The sequence below is a fragment of the Oncorhynchus tshawytscha genome, linkage group LG20, assembly GCF_018296145.1.
Source record: "Oncorhynchus tshawytscha isolate Ot180627B linkage group LG20, Otsh_v2.0, whole genome shotgun sequence".
Lineage (NCBI taxonomy): Eukaryota > Metazoa > Chordata > Actinopteri > Salmoniformes > Salmonidae > Oncorhynchus > Oncorhynchus tshawytscha.
In genome coordinates this window covers 16,810,757-16,831,805 of record NC_056448.1, presented here as the reverse complement: position 1 = coordinate 16,831,805, position 21,049 = coordinate 16,810,757, and the positions used below count along the sequence as shown (strand labels likewise).

General features: G+C 45.6%; 3 protein-coding genes across 13 annotated transcripts in view; 1 reads left to right on the top strand and 2 right to left on the bottom strand.

Moving 5' to 3' along the window:
• LOC112226300 (serine/threonine-protein kinase N1) overlaps window positions 1-3,717 on the bottom strand; it is a 41,680-nt gene extending 37,963 nt beyond the window's left edge. Inside the window, exon 1 of the mRNA XM_024390695.2 lies at window positions 2,916-3,717. Coding sequence (XP_024246463.2) covers window positions 2,916-2,939 — 24 coding nt within the window. The 5' untranslated portion in view covers window positions 2,940-3,717. The remainder of the gene's footprint in view (window positions 1-2,915) is intronic.
• Window positions 1-21,049, top strand: part of LOC112219368 (guanine nucleotide exchange factor VAV2) — a 1,336,992-nt gene that overhangs the window by 783,227 nt on the left and 532,716 nt on the right. The window lies entirely within an intron of this gene.
• LOC112226299 (mucin-17) overlaps window positions 12,511-21,049 on the bottom strand; it is a 31,209-nt gene continuing 22,670 nt past the window's right edge. For 5 of the 7 annotated variants that reach the window (XM_024390684.2, XM_024390686.2, XM_024390685.2 and 2 more), the window contains 2 exons: window positions 17,739-17,965; window positions 12,511-17,546 (listed from right to left, as the gene is read on the bottom strand). In XM_024390684.2, coding sequence (XP_024246452.2) covers window positions 13,465-17,546; window positions 17,739-17,965 — 4,309 coding nt within the window. In that variant the 3' untranslated portion in view covers window positions 12,511-13,464. The remainder of the gene's footprint in view (window positions 17,547-17,738; window positions 17,966-21,049) is intronic. The other 2 variants (XM_042302253.1, XM_042302254.1) reach the window with 2 other exon arrangements.

Below are 21,049 nucleotides of genomic sequence, written 5' to 3'. Positions count from 1 at the left end.
CGCCAATATCCAGCCACTTCCCACAGTCATTGAAGAGGAGTGGGACAACATTCCACAGTCATTGAAGAGGCGTGGGACAACATTCCACAGGCCACAATCAACAGCCTGATCAACTCAATGCCAATGAAATGTGTCGCGCTGCATGGGGCAAATGGTGGTCACACCAGATACTGACTGGTTTTCTGATCCACGCTCCTACTTTTTTGAAGGTATCTGTGACCAACAGATGCAGATCTGTATTACCAGTCATGTGAAATCTATAGATTAGGGCCTAATGCATTTTTTTTCAATAGACTGATTTCCTTGTATGAACTGTAACTCAGTAAAATCTTTTAAATTGTTGAATGTTGCATTAATATTTTTGACCAGTCTAAAAACAGAAATTGGGGATTGTTTTCTGGATACATTAAACCCCATTGAAATGCTTGTGTGCACTGGGTGTTTTCAAATAAGCTGAAAGGGTAGTAAAGATCCCTGAAAGATATGAATGTCCTGCAAGGCCTATTATTATTTCCACAAAGTCAATGCATGTATCTTTTCCATCCAAAGCAATATTTTCTCTCTCATTGCAAAACATAACTGAAAAAGAAGAGTGAAGAACCTAGGCCTAGAGGTAGAACAAGAGAATACAAAACATGAACAACGAACATTTAGGCCCTGTTACCCTCCTCTGATGTGTGTTGCCCACAGTCACAGTGCTAGCTTTCCAGGAATCAGGAAACCTTCTCTTTCATGGAAACACTAACTTACGTCAGTCAAAAGGCCATCCCCAATTTTATAGTCATAATCATTATTATGTACATGCCATTTTATTGAGTACATTTAAAACAAATGATTGACAAACGAAAACAAACAAAAATTCCTCAGGGAAGAAATCTGACAGTGGCACCACTGGAAGGAACTTACTGTAGCCTACATGTGTCCTTGATACCGGATGCTTACCTGACACTGACACCTAGTGATATAGGCTTAAGCTACTTGCTGACCCAGTGTTCAGTAGGTCATACTTTACATGGTGTTACACTGGCCCGCCCCGGGCATAAGCAACATAAGTGGTCGCTTAGGGCCTCCAGCCGATAGGGGGCCCCGACCAAAAACATTTTTTTTTAAAGAACTCAGTCAGGGTCTCAACTTATTGTTGAGAGTTAGAATAGTAGAATTCACATGTTCAGGGGCGGAAGGGTAGCCTAGTGGTTAGAGCGTTGGACTAGTAACTGGAAGGTTGCAAGTTCAAACCCCTGAGCCGACAAGGTACAAATCTGTTGTTCTGCCCCTGAACAGGCAGTTAACCAACTGTTCCTAGGCTGTTATTGAAAATAAGAATTTGTTCTTAACTGACTTGCCTGGTCAAATTTAGAAATATTGTTGTGCATCAGTAGTTTCTCTTGTTATGTCAATCACTGACGGTCACTCAATTAGCCCATGTCTAGCCAGCGATCTAACCTTGTGGTAATCATGGTCAAATTATAGACCAGGCACAAAGGGCACGTGCCCAGGGGCCCTGACCTCCTGGGGGACCCCATTGATTGTATTAGTCACTCTCACTCAGATATCATATCAACATGGTATAAGTCATGAAAAATGTGCAGAATTGCAGGATATTAGCTTTACAACTGCAAAAATGTCCTTCCACCCTATTGCAAAAAACAATTGAATATCAAGAAATGAGCTGTAAAACTGCAAATTTTTCCCTCCGCCCCAAGGCAAATTAGTAGAATTGCAGGAAATGTGTTAGAAAATTGCCAAATGTTCTCTCCTCTCCATGGCAAAATGTAAAAAATGCATGCAAACTTGCTTTAAAACTGCAACATTTTCTCTGCGTCCCATGGCAACATTTCTGAAATTGCAGGAAGGTATCTCTAAAGTTTTTTCTATTTCAACTTATTTTAGAAGAAAAAAGGCTGCATCTACACAGGCAGCCCAATTTTGATCTTTTGGTCATTAATTAGTAGTTTGACCAATCAGATCAGGTCTGAAAACGAGTTGATATGAAAAGATCTGATGTGATTGGTCAAAAGAACAATTTGTGGAAAAATATCAGAATTGGGCTGCCTGTGTAAACATGTATATTTGACCACATCTGTACACTGAAAGTCGATTACATGTAATACACTAACGTAAAATAGAATGTGTAGTTTTATTTCTTATTATTTGAACTTTGTACTGGACCACTGACTTTGGTCTGACCCAAACTCACTGGGTTACCTGCAAGGCTGCTGCAGACAGATATTAATGTGTTGGGTTCTGGCTTAAGTTCAACATGGCCTCTAATTTGTAACAATTCCCTCCTATGCAGTGTCCTGAACTGAGATGACACCTGTGTAAGCAGCATAAGGTAACATGACCTGTTTAATTAGGTCCTTGACTCTGACACCCTTCACTGTAACTTACCTGAGTGGAACAACTATGTACCACAAGAAATGGCCCTCTAATGCTCCATACAGGTCTCTTCCATATGGCTGGTGAGGTATAACAAGTAAATATATGTGTGTACAGTATTTGTTGGTCTACACATCATCAATATGTCATTCCTTTTGTCGGACATATTTGTGCGGGTGTAGACTGCTTTGGTAACACACACAACAAGCACCTGCCATTATTATGCCCTGTTAGACCATTGCAAACATGGGGGACAGAAAACACAGACCTAACGTTTCAAGGTGATGGTGTGGGTGTGGACGACAGGCTCAGTCGGTTATAGTGGGCTACTACCTGTCTAACTTTGGCCCGAAGTACTAGTAGAGTACCTGTCCACCATCAGTCCCTGTCGTGCAAAGACGTCACCACGAACCCAATTAGAAGAAATAGTCTACAAATATGGCATGCACGCATCTCTTCGAATAAGACAAACACAGGCTAACATGATATGTTAAATCAAGGAAAACCCCTGTCCAATGCTAACCTGGAAAACTTACTTGCATCGAGTCGTTGTTAGCCATCTGGTGTCTTGTGTATCACACAGGCTACCACAGCGGTGGGATGACAAATTATTCTTCAATGTAGCTGATGAATTCTTGATTATCAAATCATTTTAGTGATCTACGACATCATCAAATCAGTTCCTGTCCGTTTGGAGTTATTTGCAGTCAAAGAGCAGGCCAACATTGGCGAAAACCCTCAGCACTTTAAAACGACAGTGAACTGTACGGAGAGTTAACGGGCGCCTGTCTCTGCCCAGGTGAGCGAGAGCATCGACAAAATAAACATTGTAGGCCTCTCATTCTCTTCTTTAGTCCATGTTCCAAAAGAGCAAGAAGTTACGTATCACCGTGTCCACCTTTCAACTATGTTGTGTAGTTTGAAGGCTGACGTTGACTGGTTCATCTGACATTCTACCCCATGTAATTGGAGAACATGACAGCTACAGAAATAATACTAAATGGACATAATTCAATTGTTCACTCACTCTCGAAAATCTACATTATTATTAGGCTATTATTTCCATGCATTGCATCGTCAAGCCTATAATCGGTTTATGAACAAGAACCGTTATGTCTACATAACATAGCCTCCCGCTTACGTAGCCTACCGCTCACCTTATCCTTTCCAGTTTAAATCCAGGCGAAATATCTATAAACCACAAAAAAATACCTGACATTTTGTTACTGTGACAAAAATTAATGCTATCCTACGCCACTCCTCCCTTGCTGAGAGCTCTTTTGTGCGTGCCTGGTCGTCAATCAACAGTCTAAAAACGGTCTGATGCTCGTTGCTCGAGGGGGCAACTAACCAGTGAGCGTAGCTGAGCGCAAGTGAGGGGCACGCGTCGTATTGGTCATGTGATCACTACAATTGCAATAAACTTGTTGGCGATAAATCACAATTTTGCGCCTTTAGTAATTTCATAGAGCGAGCCCTCCTTCACCACTTGGCAAATCTAAAAAGGACTTATCGGTGATATCGCCTTATTCATATGGGCCGAGTCTGCTTACCTTACCCTTCATTGTTCATTTGTTGTAGCGGAACTAAATGGATTGAGAAAGACTTAATGGTATGGATTTAATATTGTACAGGGTAGGCTTAGGCTAAACGACTCTTTGTCCGACTCTGGCCATCACTGAATGAGACTAGCGAAGCCTAGTGGTTAGCTGGCCAAACTGTAGCTCAAACTACATGACATTTCGTCTCTGAAAGGTTGCAAAACGAAAATCCGTGACTCAAATTACTATGATATGTTACATTATGTGTGGGTGTCCATCATCCATTTCGTATGATATGCTACGAATTACCATTCGTATGTTATGTTACGAATTGCAATTTGGCCAATATGTTACAAATTTTAAATATGTATGATATGTTACAAATTCCAATTAGTTGTCACTAAAGTTAGCTAGGTGGCAAATGCTAACATTAGCTAGGCTAGGGGTTAAGGTTAGGAGTTAGGTTAAAGGACAAAGTAGTTGCAAAGTAGTAAGTAATTGCAAAGTTGCTAAAATGCTACAGTTGTCTGTGATGAGATTTGAATACACAACCTTTGGATTGCTAGACATTTGCATTATACACCCACCGATCCACCTTCCTTTTATTGTTGCCTTTAGTAACCTTCGGTCTTATATAACCATACCAAATGTAACATATCATACTTTAAGCCTAGTGGTTAGAGCGTTGGGCCAGTAACCAAAAGGTTGCTGGATCTAATCCCAGTAGGCGACAATGGCAAAAATCTGTTGTTCTGTCCGAGTAAGGCAGTTAACCCACTGTTCCCCGGGCGCTGAAGACGTGGATGTCGAATAAGGCAGCCCCCCGCACCTCTCTGATTCAGAGATTGGGTTAAATACAGAAGACACATTTCAGTTGAATGCATTCAGTTGTACAACTGACTAGGTATCCCCCTTTCCCTAATTTAAGCATCCCTTTTATGTTACTTCTAGTATGAGGAAACCTGAACATGGTACATTGTGAGAGGCAACCGATCACATATATCCTACTTCAGTGGAGGAAACCCCTCTGTCTAGACAAGAAGCACAACATGGCATCGGTCTTTCACAGTAGGTTATGCTGTCAGCATTTCAATGCGTTTGTTGCCATTGCCAACCTAGTTACAAAATAGCAAAAAATAGAAAGAGCTAGTTGAAAGTCATTTTATTTCTAAATGGTTATATTAACGTACTTAACAATGATACATGTATCAGACACAAGCCTAAAAAATATCTTAAATAGTAAATTACTATACAGTAGGCCTATCACAGTCTACAAACACTACTCAAATATAAACCACCTTAATAGCAAAAGTTTAATAATCAAATCCTTTTAGCAAAATTGATCAAGAGTCGATGACTGAGTTGGAAAATAATATTTGATTTTCCAAACTCTGATTAGGCCTATAATGTACTTAATAGTATGCCTCTGGTGATTATTTGAACTATAAATGTTTGATGATGGACAGTCATGTCTATACAGATGTAGGATCTTCATTTGAGAAAATAATCCTGCGGCAACAGGAAATGTGAATTATTATGCAGATTATAATTAAATTGACATTTCACATCATAAGGGAAAATCTAATCTGACATTTCAAAGTGGAAATGACAAACTTCAGAAGTCTTTATAAACCTCAAATACACTACGTGCTTTAAATGTCCTGCATAGCAGGAAATTTCTCCTGCAACAGGGTGATTCAATTAAGACCCTACACCTGTAGCTACTGTCTGGAATAGATTATTGCATATCATTGCATGTCGTACTAGGAATACACTACTACAGCTACTTGATTTCTTTCTTTTCTAAAATGTATTGGTGCAGTAAATGCATTGTATCCTTAGCATTCATCTTCACATAGTATAATTTGGGATGTATTTATGAACTGTTGTCCAACATCCAACACACTCACCACCCACCTCTAACCACAGGCATAGTTTGATTCAGTCAGGATTGCATCATGGGGTTCACCCTGTCCCCGACACAGCTGTTTACATAACATTAGCGAGTCCATACAATCCGACCCACGGGTAGTTTGAGTTTGTTTTGGGTGGGGGAAAATCGTTTTTTGAAAAAGTCTAAAACCAAATCAAAACTGTGTAGAAATGATAATGGATGTACATGTATAGGATCTTCACTCTGTCCAGCTTGATAACCGTAATTGAAACAAAAGCTAGCCAGCGACAAATTCAAATATTTTTGAACAGTGGACTATTTTTTTGCAAGAAAATAATACATTTTTAATGCGTCCCTCCGGACTCGGTGAAGACCGAATGCGGCCCACGGGCAAAATGAGTTGGACACCCCTGGTTTAAAGAACTGAATGCATTACATAAATATCCTTTTCACAAACGCTGCATTCAAACTGAAATAAATTGTCATACACAGCATCACATACATTTATAATATCACCATGTGGATACATACAGATATACTTTTTAAAATATTAGCCTACCTGTCAAAATAGTTTCATAGATGTGCTTGCACAATACTAACATTTTATATCCCACTGTACTGATAATGGATAGAAGACAGATTACATGGGGGTTACAGTATTTGTTTACAGTAGTCTAACTCAACCATTAGGTGGCAGTGTTCATCTACCTCTATTTACAAACGGAACTAAAAGAAGACATACAGTATACTAGCCTTTAAAAATTATGCAAATAAAAAATTAATGGACACTACATATACCTGTATAGATGATAAAATTAGAACGAATTTGCATGAATAAACTAAAATTCTCATTAAGTCTAAACTAAATGATGTGCAACTGATATTACTAATATTGCACAATTCACCATACATTTCTGATTGCACATAACAGTAGAATTATATAAAAATAGATTTAAATTTGACATCCCGACTGAAACCCTACCCAGCCACTGTGCAGCCTTCCCAAATAGGATGTACATACATGACATACTATAGTAGACCTGACACCAAGGTAATACAAGCAGGAATCAAAACTGCTGAGTATTCAGAACTCCAAAACAGAGACCGGTGACTCACAGTTTAAATCAATTTGTTGATAAATCAACTGTTTACATGGAGATAGATGAAGGATATTCATTTGACAAATGTAGCATACATTTGAGGCTTCAGGAACCTAGTTTCCCCCTCCTTTAAGCCATTATGGCATTTGTCATACACAGCACTTCTTTAGTACAATGTTAAAGTCCTTCCAACACTTCATATCCAGTTTCCCATCTCACAACATTGCCTCGTCACTACTGCAAATAACTCCCTCTCCTGCGGCGTTTAATAAATGGCAATGTATGTTGATGTAATTCTCTGAACAGTTAGTTACATTTTTATCGGTGCTCCAAGTGTTGTGCTCTCTCTGTGTGGTAGTGTCGCTGTCTCGGACTTCTGTTTCTCTCCTATCATGACATCATTTGTAACCTCGGGAAACCCATTGAATAAAGGCCGACCCAAGAAATGAGGTTATAGCTTTGGAATGCAGGGTGAGACCCCCCCCCACCACCACCACTACTGTGTGAAAGGCAGAGCAGAACAAGGACGTCCTTCTCTCACCCTCCCTCTTTTCCTGTGTGATTGACAGCCCAATTATTTTTGAGACATTGCGCTCTCCTTAAAAGGGTGTTCTTTTACAGACAAAGGATTGTGTCAATTCAAAGCAGTCAATTTGGTCCAGACCGTAGCTAGCAGCAGTATTTTCTCCACAAACAAAACAGCTTCTCTGAGGATTTGAAGCTGATGATAATTTAACACAACCAAGTCTAATCTAGTCCCACTTACCTGTAACATTTAAATTAATCAACAAGTGTACTATCATAACTATTGCTCAGAATAAGGTTCATACTGTACAGTTAATCAAATTTGGATTTTGGTTCAAAGCAATACACATAGTATTGTATCTCTCTCTCATATATATATTATAGTATACCTATGTGTATTATTAAAGTATATTAGTTGCGATACCAATGGGGGATGTGCCATTCTTAATTCTCCACTGATGAGTAATAATATGTACCATTCTATGAAGATTAGTTTGACAATACAGTGAATGTGGATTTCTATGTAGATATGAAGTTAGAATGTATAGCATGCTCTTTTTTGTGAGATGGTGTGGTTTGATCAGTGTACAGTGTACTTCGCTGTTATGTTGGCCCATGTCATGAATTTGTAGTGTGGAGATGCAGTGCCAACTTGTGTCGTGTGAATACAGTATGCAGTGCATAGATATGACAGTGATGAGTGGTGTGTCCTCCTCCTTCCCTGGCTTTCAGTGCTGTGTCTCCAGCTCCACCACGGTCCAGTCTCCCTGGGGGGAGCTGCCCTGGCTGTCTGGGGAGTAGCTGCTGACAGAGGTGACAGTGGCAGAGGGGGGACTGAGCGGGGACAGCAGGTTGGGCCACATGCTGCTCTCCAGGGGGCTCAGGGTGCCCCCGCTGCCCACAGGCAGCAGGAGCAGAGGGGGGCAGCCCCTGTCTCCAGACATCAGCAGGGTTTGGTTGATGAGCTGCTGGACGATGTCCACCTTCTTGCTCCAGTCCAGATCCGTTGGAGGAATGGGACGCGGCCCCTGCTGGCATGACTCTGGCCAAGTCTGCTTGGATGTCCACTTCTCCTGCTGCATCCTTGTTTCCCGCTCTCTGTTCTGCTCTCTTTCCTCACTCTCGTCCTCGCTGGTTTCCATGGCCTCATAGATGGTGCATAGCCCAGAGGATGGGGAGAGCATGACTGCAGACGGACTCCTCAACTGCTGCTGCTGTTGTTGTTTCTGCTGCTGTCTGAGCTGTTGTTTGAGTTGTTGCTCCAGCTCTAGCTGCCACTGCAGCACCTGGCGGCGGTGTCTGTGCTCCTGCTGCTGCTGCTGGAGTTGGAGCTGGAGGAGCTCCCGACGCTGCCTCTCCAGTCGCATCTGCTGCTCCTGCCTCAGACACTCCTCCTCCAGCCACTGCCTCTTCTGCCTCTCCTGCTCTCTCAGGTGCTTCTGGTGCTGCTCCAGCCTGCACAGCTGACCGTTGGCTACAGCTGCAGACTGGAAGGACCTGGAGGTGGTGTCGGTGGGTCTCCTGTTGCACTGCTGCTCTGCGAGGTAGTGGGCGTTCACTACGAGATGAGGAAAATGGATGTGGTCCTCTTCCTGTAGGCCCATGGTTGGCTCATCCCCCCATAGGCCCATGGTTGGCGCATCCCGATTCTTCTCCTCCAGTAGGCCCACGGGTGGCTCGCTCTGCTTCTGTTGTGACTGGTGGGACTCCTTGGTTTCCGCTTCGTCACTCTTGGGCCCTCCTGCTAGACAGTCAAGATAACTTGGGATGTGCGTTAGAGACGCATGCACCAAAAAGGAGGGGTAGGACAGCATCCAGGACCAGAGGATTCAAGGAGAAGAATCAAAAGGAGTGGAGGGAAGACGCAAAGCAAAATGAGGGAAGTGCTGAGGGATTGACGTCTTTACACAAAGGAATAAAGTAAACAAAAACCTCTGTCTCGATCAGTTGAAAAAGGACAAATAAATGAAGTTTGACCACAGTTTACTATTCTGTTAGGTTTGTTATAATACTTAGATGAGCCAATACATAACAGTCTTTGTATTCTGTTATTTTTGGGTATACATTTGTGATGTGGGAGGACATACTAAATTCTTACTGATCAGACCATCCCCGAGGGTAATAGCAACTGAGTACTGGAAAACGAGTGGAGGATGGCATGCATCCTGGATTCATCCTAAATCCTCCCTTATCTTATTGGAACATGCAATGACTCATTATTAACATGACATCTGTCTAATTGGAGTACTTGCCAACATCTATGACCTAATCTAATACATATTACATAACCCATCTACTATATAGACACAGTATTACAGTCAAATGAGATCTAGAGTTTGCTCTCAAATAATTTAGAACAAAGGTTATGAAGATGACATTGAGTTGAAGTTTCACTATAATTGTTCAATTGTGGAGACACTTCATGGATTTACCAACAGCTACTACAGTACATGTCTATACATTTAATATGATACGACATTTCAGAGTTCTAAAATCCTCGGAAACCCAGAACTAAAATCTCACGTAATTGCGTCAGAGTTTAGGTAATTTAGATCAATTTGCAACCCATTCATACAATGTAATAAATTGGTGCGCAACATTGTTGGAAATCATTTTGTCTTAAGTCTTTGCCCTCAAGATGCTGGCCTGAAACTCAGAACTATATGTAGTAGAGGTCGACCGATTCATCGGAATGGCCGATTAATTAGGGCTGATTTCATGTTTTCATAACAATCGTATTTTACACCTTTATTTAATCTTTATTTAACTAGGCAAGTCAGTTAAGAACACATTCTTATTTTCAATGACGGCAGAAAGACAGATTTTCACCTTGTCAGCTCGGGGGATCCAATCTTGCAACCTTACAGTTAACTAGTCCAAAGCGACCTGCCTCTTCTCTCTCGTTGCACTCAACAAGGAGACTGCCTGTTACGCAGATGCAGTAAACCAAGGTAAATTGCTAGCTAGCATTAAACTTATCTTATAAAAAACAATCATAATCACTAGTTAACAACACATGGTTGATGATATTACTAGATATTATCTAGCGTGTCCTGTGTTGCATATAATCTGACTGAGCATACAAGCATCTGACTGAGCTGTGGTAGGCAGAAGCAGGCTCGTAAACATTCATTCAAACAACACTTTCGTGCGTTTTGCCAGCAGCTCTTCGTTGTGCGTCAAGCAATTGCGCTGTTTATGACTTCAAACCTATCAACTCCCGAGATGAGGCTAATGTGACCGAAGTGAAATGGCTAGCTGGTTAGCGCGCTCTAATAGCGTTTCAAACTTCACTCGCTCTGGGCTTGTGGTTGTTTCCCTTGCTCTGCATGGGTAACACTGCTTCGATGTGGTGGCTGTTGTCGTTGTGTTGCTGGTTCGAGCCCAGGGAGGAGCGAGGAGAGGGAAGGAAGCTCTACTGTTACACTGGCAATACTAAAGTGCCTATAAGTATATCCAATAGTCAAAAGTTAATGAAATACAAATGGTATAGAGGGAAATAGTCCTATAATAACTACAACCTAAAACTACTTAACTGGGAATATTGAAGACTCATATTAAAAGGAACCACCAGCTTTCTTATGTTCTAATGTGCTGAGCAAGGAACTGAAACGCTTTCTTACATAGCACATATTGCACTTTTACGTTCTTCTCCAACACTTTGTTTTTGCATTATTTAAACCAAATTGAACATGTTTCATTATCTACTTGAGGCTAAATAGATTTTGATGTATTATAAAGTTAAAATAAGTGTTAATTCAGTATTGTTGTAATTGTCATTATTACAAATATTTTTTTAAATACTTTAAAAATATATAAAATCGGCCGATTACTCGGTATCGGCGTTTTTGGTCCTCCAATAATTGGTGTTGGAAAATCATAATCGGTCGACCTCTAATATGTAGCCCTAATATGGGATAAAGAGCACATGACTAGGAGCAATCCATCTCCTTTGGCTCTATGGTCCGGCATTTAACTACCATTAATCCAAAAATGAATTGACACATTTAAAAATGTCCCAGCAAAATATCCCCACATAAAGATTAGATTTTGATAACATGAGAATTAACATGAAAGACCTGACAAACCGGGGATTAGGCAAAAAAAATGGGGAACAAGGGATTAACCATTTTACTTAACTAAATCATAAAACTACTCTGATAGTTTTTGACCAACCAGATAGCTTCTTCGTATGCTGTCACCACATACACCTGACTGTTTTGAAAAGCATTCTATCCCACATATATAAAAAAAAAAACACAAGGATGCCCCTGGGACCTGCTCTGCTAATTACCAAAAACATGCACCTCAACATTGACCATGCCTTACTCAAGGGCAGCCATGGTCCCAACAGACACATACAGTACTATACATGCAACAGAGTGTTCCCAAAGCAACATCATGAGACGCCTGTTTGTTCATGATAGGCCTACTGGGCAAAACACCAAATCTGGCATTTATTTTATGTTAGGAAGACCATAATGGTTAAGAAGTAGGAGAGAAGGAACAAGGGATGCTCTGATTTCAGGACTGACAAACATAGGGATCCAAGGGTTTTCCTTGTCTGGGTTGAGCAGGAGCAGGCAGATCTCTCATCCGCTTCTTCTTAACCACCACATTCAGGTGGGTGTGGGGTAATGCCAGTGTGTGTGTGTTGGGTGGAGCATTCAGGAGGATACAGGCAGGTTTGAGCTTCATGTCGCAGAGGAAGAGGATGTGAAACCTTCAGGACATACAGTAAAGGGACCCAGGAGCAGGACTCTTCCCTGGTGTCTGTTTGGGGACTACCACCTACCAAGGACATTTACAAATGTGGTGTTGGTCTGCGTTGAATCCATGGAGGTCAGAGAGAAACATATACATGCTGGAAAACAGGGTATGGGACACCAGGTGGATTGCCTCCTAACCAAAATTCCATTGCGCATCAACACCATTCCACAGATAAAACTTCACTTCCTGATGGAAAGTGATTCCCATGGGGAGGCCAGTGATGTCATTGAAATACATAAAACTGACCTAGACAACAATTGAGACATGCTACGCTAATGGGAAATAACAAGAAACAGGAACGTGCCTTGCAATGATGTTTAATGGAATTTTGAAAAACCTACTTAGCGTGAACCATTCATTTATGAACATCCCTACTGTATAATGGTTTAATCAGATACAATTTCAATGTTAGTACATGCAAGTTGGAATATGCAATATCACTAAAAGCGTTTCAGTGAGAAAAGCATTCTAAAATGCAGAGGAATGCACGTTTTTCCCCCAGAAATAGTTGTTAGTTGGTTCTGAAGCACAAATGATCAACTAAGAGGCATGAACACTTAAAACAGATGCCTCAAAAAACACCGTACATGACAACTTTACTTGCCATGATAATCTATGCAGGGAGAGGCAAACTTCCTGTAGCGCAAATTAAAACTAGACAAACTTCAAATTGAACACTCCCATACCGACCTCAACAAAACTATAAGGGGAGGAAAGCCATGTTAAATATCTAGTCTTTATTCAATACTAAAATGTTGTTGAAAACAAGACAAACTTGTAAAAAAAGAGAGTAAGATATCTCTACGGTGCAGGATCAAATGGAGCGTGTACATAGGGGAGGGAGGACCGGGTTCCAACAAAACAAGTACAAAAACAAAATAACTGACATTTGTTTGGTAAAAACAGTAGGATAAATACACATGTAGGTAGAGTCCATTACTCCTTTTCTTTTAAGAGCTTTGTCCCAACGGACCAGTCAGTCAATGCCCCCTCAGGGGTTACGGAGTACGCAGTGTTACTTAAAAAGAACATTCTAATAGAAAATGGTAGCTAGTGTACATATAAAGTAGTGCCATACATTCATAACCATAATAGTAGTATGAAAGAGGGAGGCTTCACTGATCTACAGTCTTTCGGTCCCCTTGCTTTTTTTGTTTCCTACCATCATTTGCTTGTTTTTCTAAACCATCTAACCCACCTCGAGAGAAAAACTAAGAACAACAAGGGGGGAGAGGTGCATTCCAGGGGTAGGGACTTATACGTTACCTGCCAGAAAGCTATCAGTCTTATCGCATATAGCAGAGTAGTAGGGTGGCTGGCCCTCGCTGGCCTCCCCGGCATCCTGGGGCCCCAGGCAGAGGGTGTCCTCCAGGTCGTCAGCATCCATCTTCCCCCCCAGCATGTAGTGGTGTTGGTCCCCAGGCTGGCCCAGGGGCAGCAGGTCTACAGGGCCTCCCAGCAGCTCCTCTGACTGGGCGGCCGCTGCTGGCAGGGTCAGCTCCTTGATGAGGGAGGGGTCCTTGGCCTCCTCGGGCAACTGGTCCTCGTTCTCCAGGGAGAAGATGCCGGGACTCTTACCGCAGCTCTCGGCAGTGGAGTGGGCGTTGGAGTTGGACATGGTGCAGTCGAAGCCGTAAGACGCCACTGAGTTGGCAGACTGGGGTGTGCCGCCACCCCCGTCCTCCTCCTCTCCTCCGGCCGGCGCCTCCACCACCTCCTCATCCTCTTCCAGGGCAGGCAGGATACGGGCGGACGGTGGACTGTCGAACTCAGCGCTGTCATCCATGGTGACGGGAACATCTGGGTCATTGATCTGCATCTCACCCTCCGTGTCGCTGGCCTCGTCTCCCGAGGTGGAGGGGGAGGAGGGGGCAGAGGCGGGGGCAGTAGGAGGGCCTGCTCCCAGGACCTCGTCAGCAGGGAGCGTCTCAGCCTCCTCCTCCTCGTCACCTCGCTCCAGATGGATGCCCAAGTCCTGCTCCAGGTCAGGTTGCACATTGGATGGCACGGGAGTCTGCTGCTTGTCAGAGCGTGACTCCACCCCGGAGCTGCTGTCATAGTCACGGAGCTCCTCGGGAGTGCTGGTTTCACTGCTGCTGTGGACGGCCAGGGCCGTGCCACTCAGGGTGCTGGACTGAGACATGCCCACAGCAGGGGGGTCTGGGGGGGCAGAGGCCTCCACTGGGGAAGAGCTCTCCATCTCCTCAGGGGCAGTCTGGGGCTCTGAGGGCTGCTCTGACTGGAGCATCAGAGAGGGGGCACTGAGATCCAACCAGGCCTGGGCAGAGGACTGGGTGGGCGTCTCAGGGCCGTCAGCCCCGTGGTCAGACAGGGGGCTGGAGGCAGTGTGGGGGGAGGAGAGGTGGGGCTGGGCCCAGGGGTCAGTGAAGGGGTTTGTCTGACCCCAGGCTGAGGAAGGTGGGACGGTCGAACGGTTGAGGTTATCCAAACGGTCCTCCTCTGTGTAGTCATCCTCATCTGCATTCCCACAGCTCTCCAGTCCACTCTCCGTCACCCCTTCGCTGGGCATCTCCACATCATCATCATCATCCTCCTCCTCCTCATCCTCCTCATCCTCTTGCTGACACACGTTCTGGTCCACTGCCCGCTCTGAGCTCACATCCATATCAACTCGCTCCTCATCATTGGACAGGGTCTCCACATTGGGGGAGCCCATGAAGGCCCCTTCTCCCTCGGAGCCCTTGAGGCTGGAGTCTACCAGGGCGTCGGAGCTCTGGGTACCCTGCAGCAGGCCCGTATGCTGGGTGCTGCTAATCTCCGATGACCCCTGCAGGCGGATGCTCACATCCTCAGAGTCCATCCCTGACAAACGGTCATCCCCATGCCAACCGGTGGAACCACTGAAGCCTGCAGGCTTGGCCTCCTCTGAGGGCTGAGAGCTACTCATGTCCAACAGTGATGTCGGCTTGCACACTTTCCTATACTCTTCCTCTTCATCGTTGGACAGGGTCTCCACATTGGGGGAGCCCATGAAGGCCCCTTCTCCCTCGGAGCCCTTGAGGCCGGAGTCTACCAGGACTGTCCTCTCCTCTTCCTCCTCATCATCTCTGTTGATCTCCTCACCCTGCAGCAGGCCCCTATTATGGGTGCTGCTAATCTCTGATGTCCCCTGAAGGCAGCTGCTCACATCCTCAGAGTCCATCTTTGACAAACGGTCATTCCCATGCCAACCGGTGGCACCACTGAAGCCTGCAGGCTTGGCCTCCTCTGAGGGCTGAGAGCTACTCATGTCCAACAGTGATGTCGGCTTGCACACTTTCCTATACTCTTCCTCTTCATCGTTGGACGGGGTCTCCACATTGGGGGAGCCCATGAAGGCCCCTTCTCCCTCGGAGCCCTTGAGGCCGGAGTCTACCAGGACTGTCCTCTCCTCTTCCTCCTCATCATCTCCGTTGATCTCCTCACCCTGCAGCAGGCCCCTATTATGGGTGCTGCTAATCTCTGATGTCCCCTGAAGGCAGCTGCTCACATCCTCAGAGTCCATCTTTGACAAACGGTCATTCCCATGCCAACCGGTGGCACCACTGAAGCCTGCAGGCTTGGCCTCCTCTGAGGGCTGAGAGCTACTCATGTCCAACAGTGATGTCGACTTGCCCACCTTGCTATCCTCATATTCCTCTTCATCTTCCTCCTCATCGTTGGACAGGGTCTCCACATTGGGGGAGCCCATGAAGGCCCCTTCTCCCTCGGAGCCCTTGAGGCTGGAGTCTACCATGGCGTCGGAGCTCTGGGTACCCTGCAGCAGGCCCGTATGCTGGGTGCTGCTAATCTCTGATGACCCCTGCAGGCGGCTGCTCACATCCTCAGAGTCCATCCCTGACAAGACGTCATCCCCATGCCAACCGGTGGAACCACTGAAGCCTGCAGGCTTGGCCTCCTCTGAGGGCTGAGAGCTACTCATGTCCAACATTGATGTCGGCTTGCCCACCTTGCCATCCTCCTCATCTTCATTATCCTCGTTGAGCAGTGTCTCCACATCGGGGGAGCCTTCTCCCTTGAGGCTGGAGTCTACCAGGGCGTCGGAGCTCTGGGTACCTTGCAGCAGGCCCATATGCTGGGTGCTGCTCAACTCTGACGCCGCCTGCAGGCGGCTGCTCATACTGCTCACATCCTCAGAATCCATCCCTGACAAGACATCATCCCGATGCCAACCGGTGGCACCACCGAAGCCTGCAGGATTGGCCTCCTCTGAGGGCTGAGAGCTACTCATGTCCAACAGTGATGTCGGCTTGCCCACTGTCCTCTCCTCTTCCTCCTCATCGTCATCATCTTCGTTGATCTCCTCATCTGCCTTCTCCACTGCCTCTTCCTGGTCCTGAGAGGGAGAGACCAGGACCTCCGAGGTGAACTCATCCATGGGCTGAGACATTATGCTGAATGCAGGAGGGGCTGAAGAGGAGGGCATGAGAAGGTCCTCCTGCTGCTCATCTGGCTGGACCTTCACCTCCTCCTGGACCGGGCTCTGTGGAGCCATGGCAGACTGGTTCTGGGCCCAGCAGTCTGCCTGGAATATCACCACCTCCTGGACCGGGCTCTGTGGAGCCATGGCAGACTGGTTCTGGGCCCAGCAGTCTGCCTGGAATATCACCTCCTCCTGGACCGGGCTCTGTGGAGCCATGGCAGACTGGTTCTGGGAACTGGGTTCTGGCTGGACGTGCATGTCCAGCAGAGCAGAGTCATTCTGGGGCTCCCTGACCGGGGACATGGGCCCGGTGGGGGAGCATGGAGGAGACAAGACCGTGGTGCCCAGGGGAGACACTGTGTCTGCTGGCTCTTCCAGGGGGACCAGGTCCAGCTGAGCTGACAGCTGAGAGATAAAGGCCTCTGGGGCCTCCTCTGGCTGGCTGGCCTGAGGGGTCACAGTCTCCTTCTCCTCTGGGACCACAGCCACCACTGCTTCTTCCGAGGTTGCCATGGAGACCACAGCAGCCAAGGCAGCTGCAGATATGGTGGCAGCAACAGCGGCGTCCTGGGTCTCACCCTCTTTAGTCGCGGGCTCTGCCGCCATCGTGGGCTTGGGGCCACGCTTCACTGCCATGGGAGTGTTGCTACCCACAGTCTTCTTAGGGGTGGAAGCCTTCCCTGCTGGCTTGCTACTAGGGGTCTTGGGGCCAGCACTGACATCCTTTGAAGGCGTGGGCTTGCTTGGCGTCTTCTTGGTGTCTGCGGCCTTGCTGCTGGCAGCCGGCTTCTTGGGGGTGGAGTCTGGCTTGGACGAGGAGGCTGATTTGGGAGTCTCAGGTTTGGTGGTCTTGGCTGGTGAGGTGCGAGTGAGAGGAGCCGCTGCAGGCTTCTTGGTGGCTGATTTGGTAACATCTGGAAGAAGAGTATAACAAGTAGATGTTTGTGAAGAGGAAAAGGACAAGGGTTGGTTGGAAACTTAATTATGATGAACAAATGATCTAATAGATATATTTTGAAAAATGTAACAGTGTAATGCTAGTAATAAAAAGTTAAAACCTTTGTAATTAAAAAAAAAATTGAACCAAAACTGATGTCCCCTCTTACCTTTCTTGATGGGAGTTGCGGTTTTTGAGGGCTGTGATGTTGGGATCCGTCCAGCAGAGGGTGTTGTAGAGCCGACTTTGGCAGAGGCTGGTCTGGGAGTGGTGGAGGTGGTTTTAGCCGTGGGGGTGCCAGGCTTGGCTGTGGATGTGGAGCTCTTGGCTGTGCTGGCTGTGGCTGTGCTGGCTGCAGCAGAGGCAGGGCGAGATCCTGGAGCAGCAGTGGCAGGCCTGAGTGAGAACAGAAGAGCGGTGGGGTCAGAATCACTGAGCACGGCTTTCAAACCAGGGGGGTCATCTACCAGACACCATGAACCAGTATTTCTGTAGAGGTGATAAAATATTGAAATGGAGACATGACTGCGAGGGCTATATATTTAAATACAAAAAAAGTGACAAACACCAATGTTTAACAGACTCTTTTGCGTCGTCAAGCGAACGTTGGTCCCTCGAGTTCCACATGCTGGTAACCCCTGGGCCATAAATCACAGAGAAAGAGGCCCTGTCGACTGTATTCACAAGTCATTCTGTTAGTCACTTCTACAGCCCTGCCAGACACTAGACTTCCTCAGGAACACAGATTGGTCATAAACCAAGTGATGACGGAGAAAACACAACAAGAACATGAGGACGAAGAGGAGTCAACCTCCATTCACTCTTCATCTCTTCAATGCCTGGAGTGGCTGGCCCCGACAAGGCACTAATACAGTAACTCAGCCAGTCAACCCAGCAACCCCCTCCCCACATCACCCTGAGGCATCTGAAGCAGTGCAGTCTGGGAGATGAGTCACACCACACATACAGAGTGGAGCCCCCCCAACTGCCAAGCCCACCCCCATCCTCCTCCCTGCTACATCCAGCCCACCTCTCCTGACATGAGGGTAATGTGTACTCTGGTCAAGTAGCTTCCACGTCAGGCCAGTGCAAAGTAGCCGACATGCAGTGACACAGTCGTGAGATCTCGTTAGCCTACGCTGCACTGCACCACCGCCTCTAAATAAAGAACAGAGTTAGCATCGGCGGCGGGGAGAGGGAAGATCGCTGCGGTCATGTTCATCTTTAATTCAGACGGAGCACTGAAATAACTTGTTCAAATCCCTGTTGGAACTATGGATGTTAAAAGCATATTTCATTGTACAAGAGCAAACGCCGCCAGTTTTTACACGGTAAGGAAACCCAGAGTGCCACGCACACCCTGTCAAGTATATGCCTAATTGAACACACAGCCTGTCTGGTAACATCTAGCCTCGACATGATGTCCACTGGACACTAGCAATGGATTACAGCCATGCACAGCTTCCTTCCCTGTACAGTATGAGTTGTCATAGGTAGAGAATGAAGAGCGGTGAAGAGGGAGGGAAGCAGCTGATGACCCTGTACAGTATGAGTTGTCATAGGTAGAGAATGAAGAGCGGTGAAGAGGGAGGGAAGCAGCTGATGACCCTGTACAGTATGAGTTGTCATACATAGGTAGAGAATGAAGAGCGGTGAAGAGGGAGGGAAGCAGCTGATGACCCTGTACAGTATGAGTTGTCATACATAGAGAATGAAGAGCGGTGAAGAGGGAGGGAAGCAGCTGATGATCCTGTTGTACCAAAACAAGAGACTGCCTGTTATTACTAACAATGAGAGGGATTACAAGCTCATGTTAATGATATTGTTTGGTGTGGTGACGTCTAGACTAAGGCTTCTTATGAAGCATTAACAGCCTAGGTCATGGTACAAAAAGGCCATTGTTTCTATCCAGAGTTGCATCACAAAAACTGGCCCTTTCCTCTAATAGAATGCATGATAACCTAGTCCAGGAGAAGAGCTTTTTAATTGGCTGACACTTCAGATGATTAACTCCAAGCGAGCAGAACGTGACGTGGTGGTTTCCTCAGGTATCAATCTGACAGGTCTAGACGTGAGGACACACTAAAAAGAAAAGTAACATGGTAAAATTCTAAGTTTAGGAGATTTGTAAAAGTGTGTGCTGACAGAAAATAATGGAATTAAAGATGAGAAAATAATTACAGGACGAACTGAATAGAGGGTAGAGAGAATGCAGGAGAGATGATGACAGAGTATTTATCTTAATCTGTGTGACGAAAGGAATATGGCTAATCCAAAATGACAAGATGACTCCGTTTAGGTAGGGAAGCAAGGCAGATTAGCAGGCCATCGTCAAAGGCAGTAGGAGAGAGAGAGAGAAAACGCTCATCCGATTACACGTCATTAACCTTCTATCACTGCCGCTTCTCAAATAGGTCCGGTCGTTGTTGTAGGAGCCAGTGTGGCCGTTATAGAATAATGGGGCATGGCCGAACAATAATAAAAAGACAGACAGGATGTGTTACAAAATGAATACATGCTTCTCGGCAGTTAGGCACAATGAAAAGGCTCCACTGAGGCATTACAGTGCAATGATACTTGAATTGTTATAAGCTTTTTTATTTTTCCCCCCGTATTCTCTAATTAAGTTCACTGTCACCCAAATGACTGAGGCAGCGTTGATCATGTTAGACTCCTGATCAGAGTCTAATAGCTTGCACACAATGAAGGAAAATTGCTGTGCATTGTTTCTCAAACTTGCCAAAGGCCTTGCCATTGGGAACATCATCACAAATTGGGGTTAAAGAAAACGTAAGGGATAAAGCCTAGAAATTCACTGAAGCTTAAAAAATGAGCGCAGAGACAATTAAAGTCCACCAAAGTCGCCTGGGGGTTTTAAAATATAACATTTTAGTTTCATTACGGATTCTGGAACGATGTGGAGCTTTGCGGTGATTAACATAAAAAGGTTGTGTGCCTTCGCGTGGCAAATCAAAGTGGGGCTACGATTAAGTCAATGAGATGCATAAGCAAGGCTAGTGCCTCCCCTGCAGCAGAGCTAACAGCAGAGAGCCAGCTACCATGGGAACGGACCTCCTCCCGGGGAGACAGCTGGCATATTAGAGATGATGCCATTTTAGTTCAGCAGAAAGACTGGGAGGGACACTTTACCCTGGTTAAAAGGAGGAGACTACCTCCAGGACATAAACACAGTGCTTCAGGGATATGGGAACCCCACATAAATCTCACTCTAACCACGGAACAAAAAGGTATCAGTCCTTTGCTTGCAATTTCCCAGAGAAATTCACCAGGTAGTTAGTTGCCTTGGAGCTAGAGAGACCCTTATACTGCCGCAGCAGCACTCAAGAGGGGCTTTGAGCGAAAGGATAAGACATTACACAGGGTGCCGCCTTAACCTGATAAACCAGCTATAGCTGGCTTCTTGGTTGGTTCTGCTTGAGGGAAATAGCGTTTAAAAATAACAAGATATCAAAAGGACAG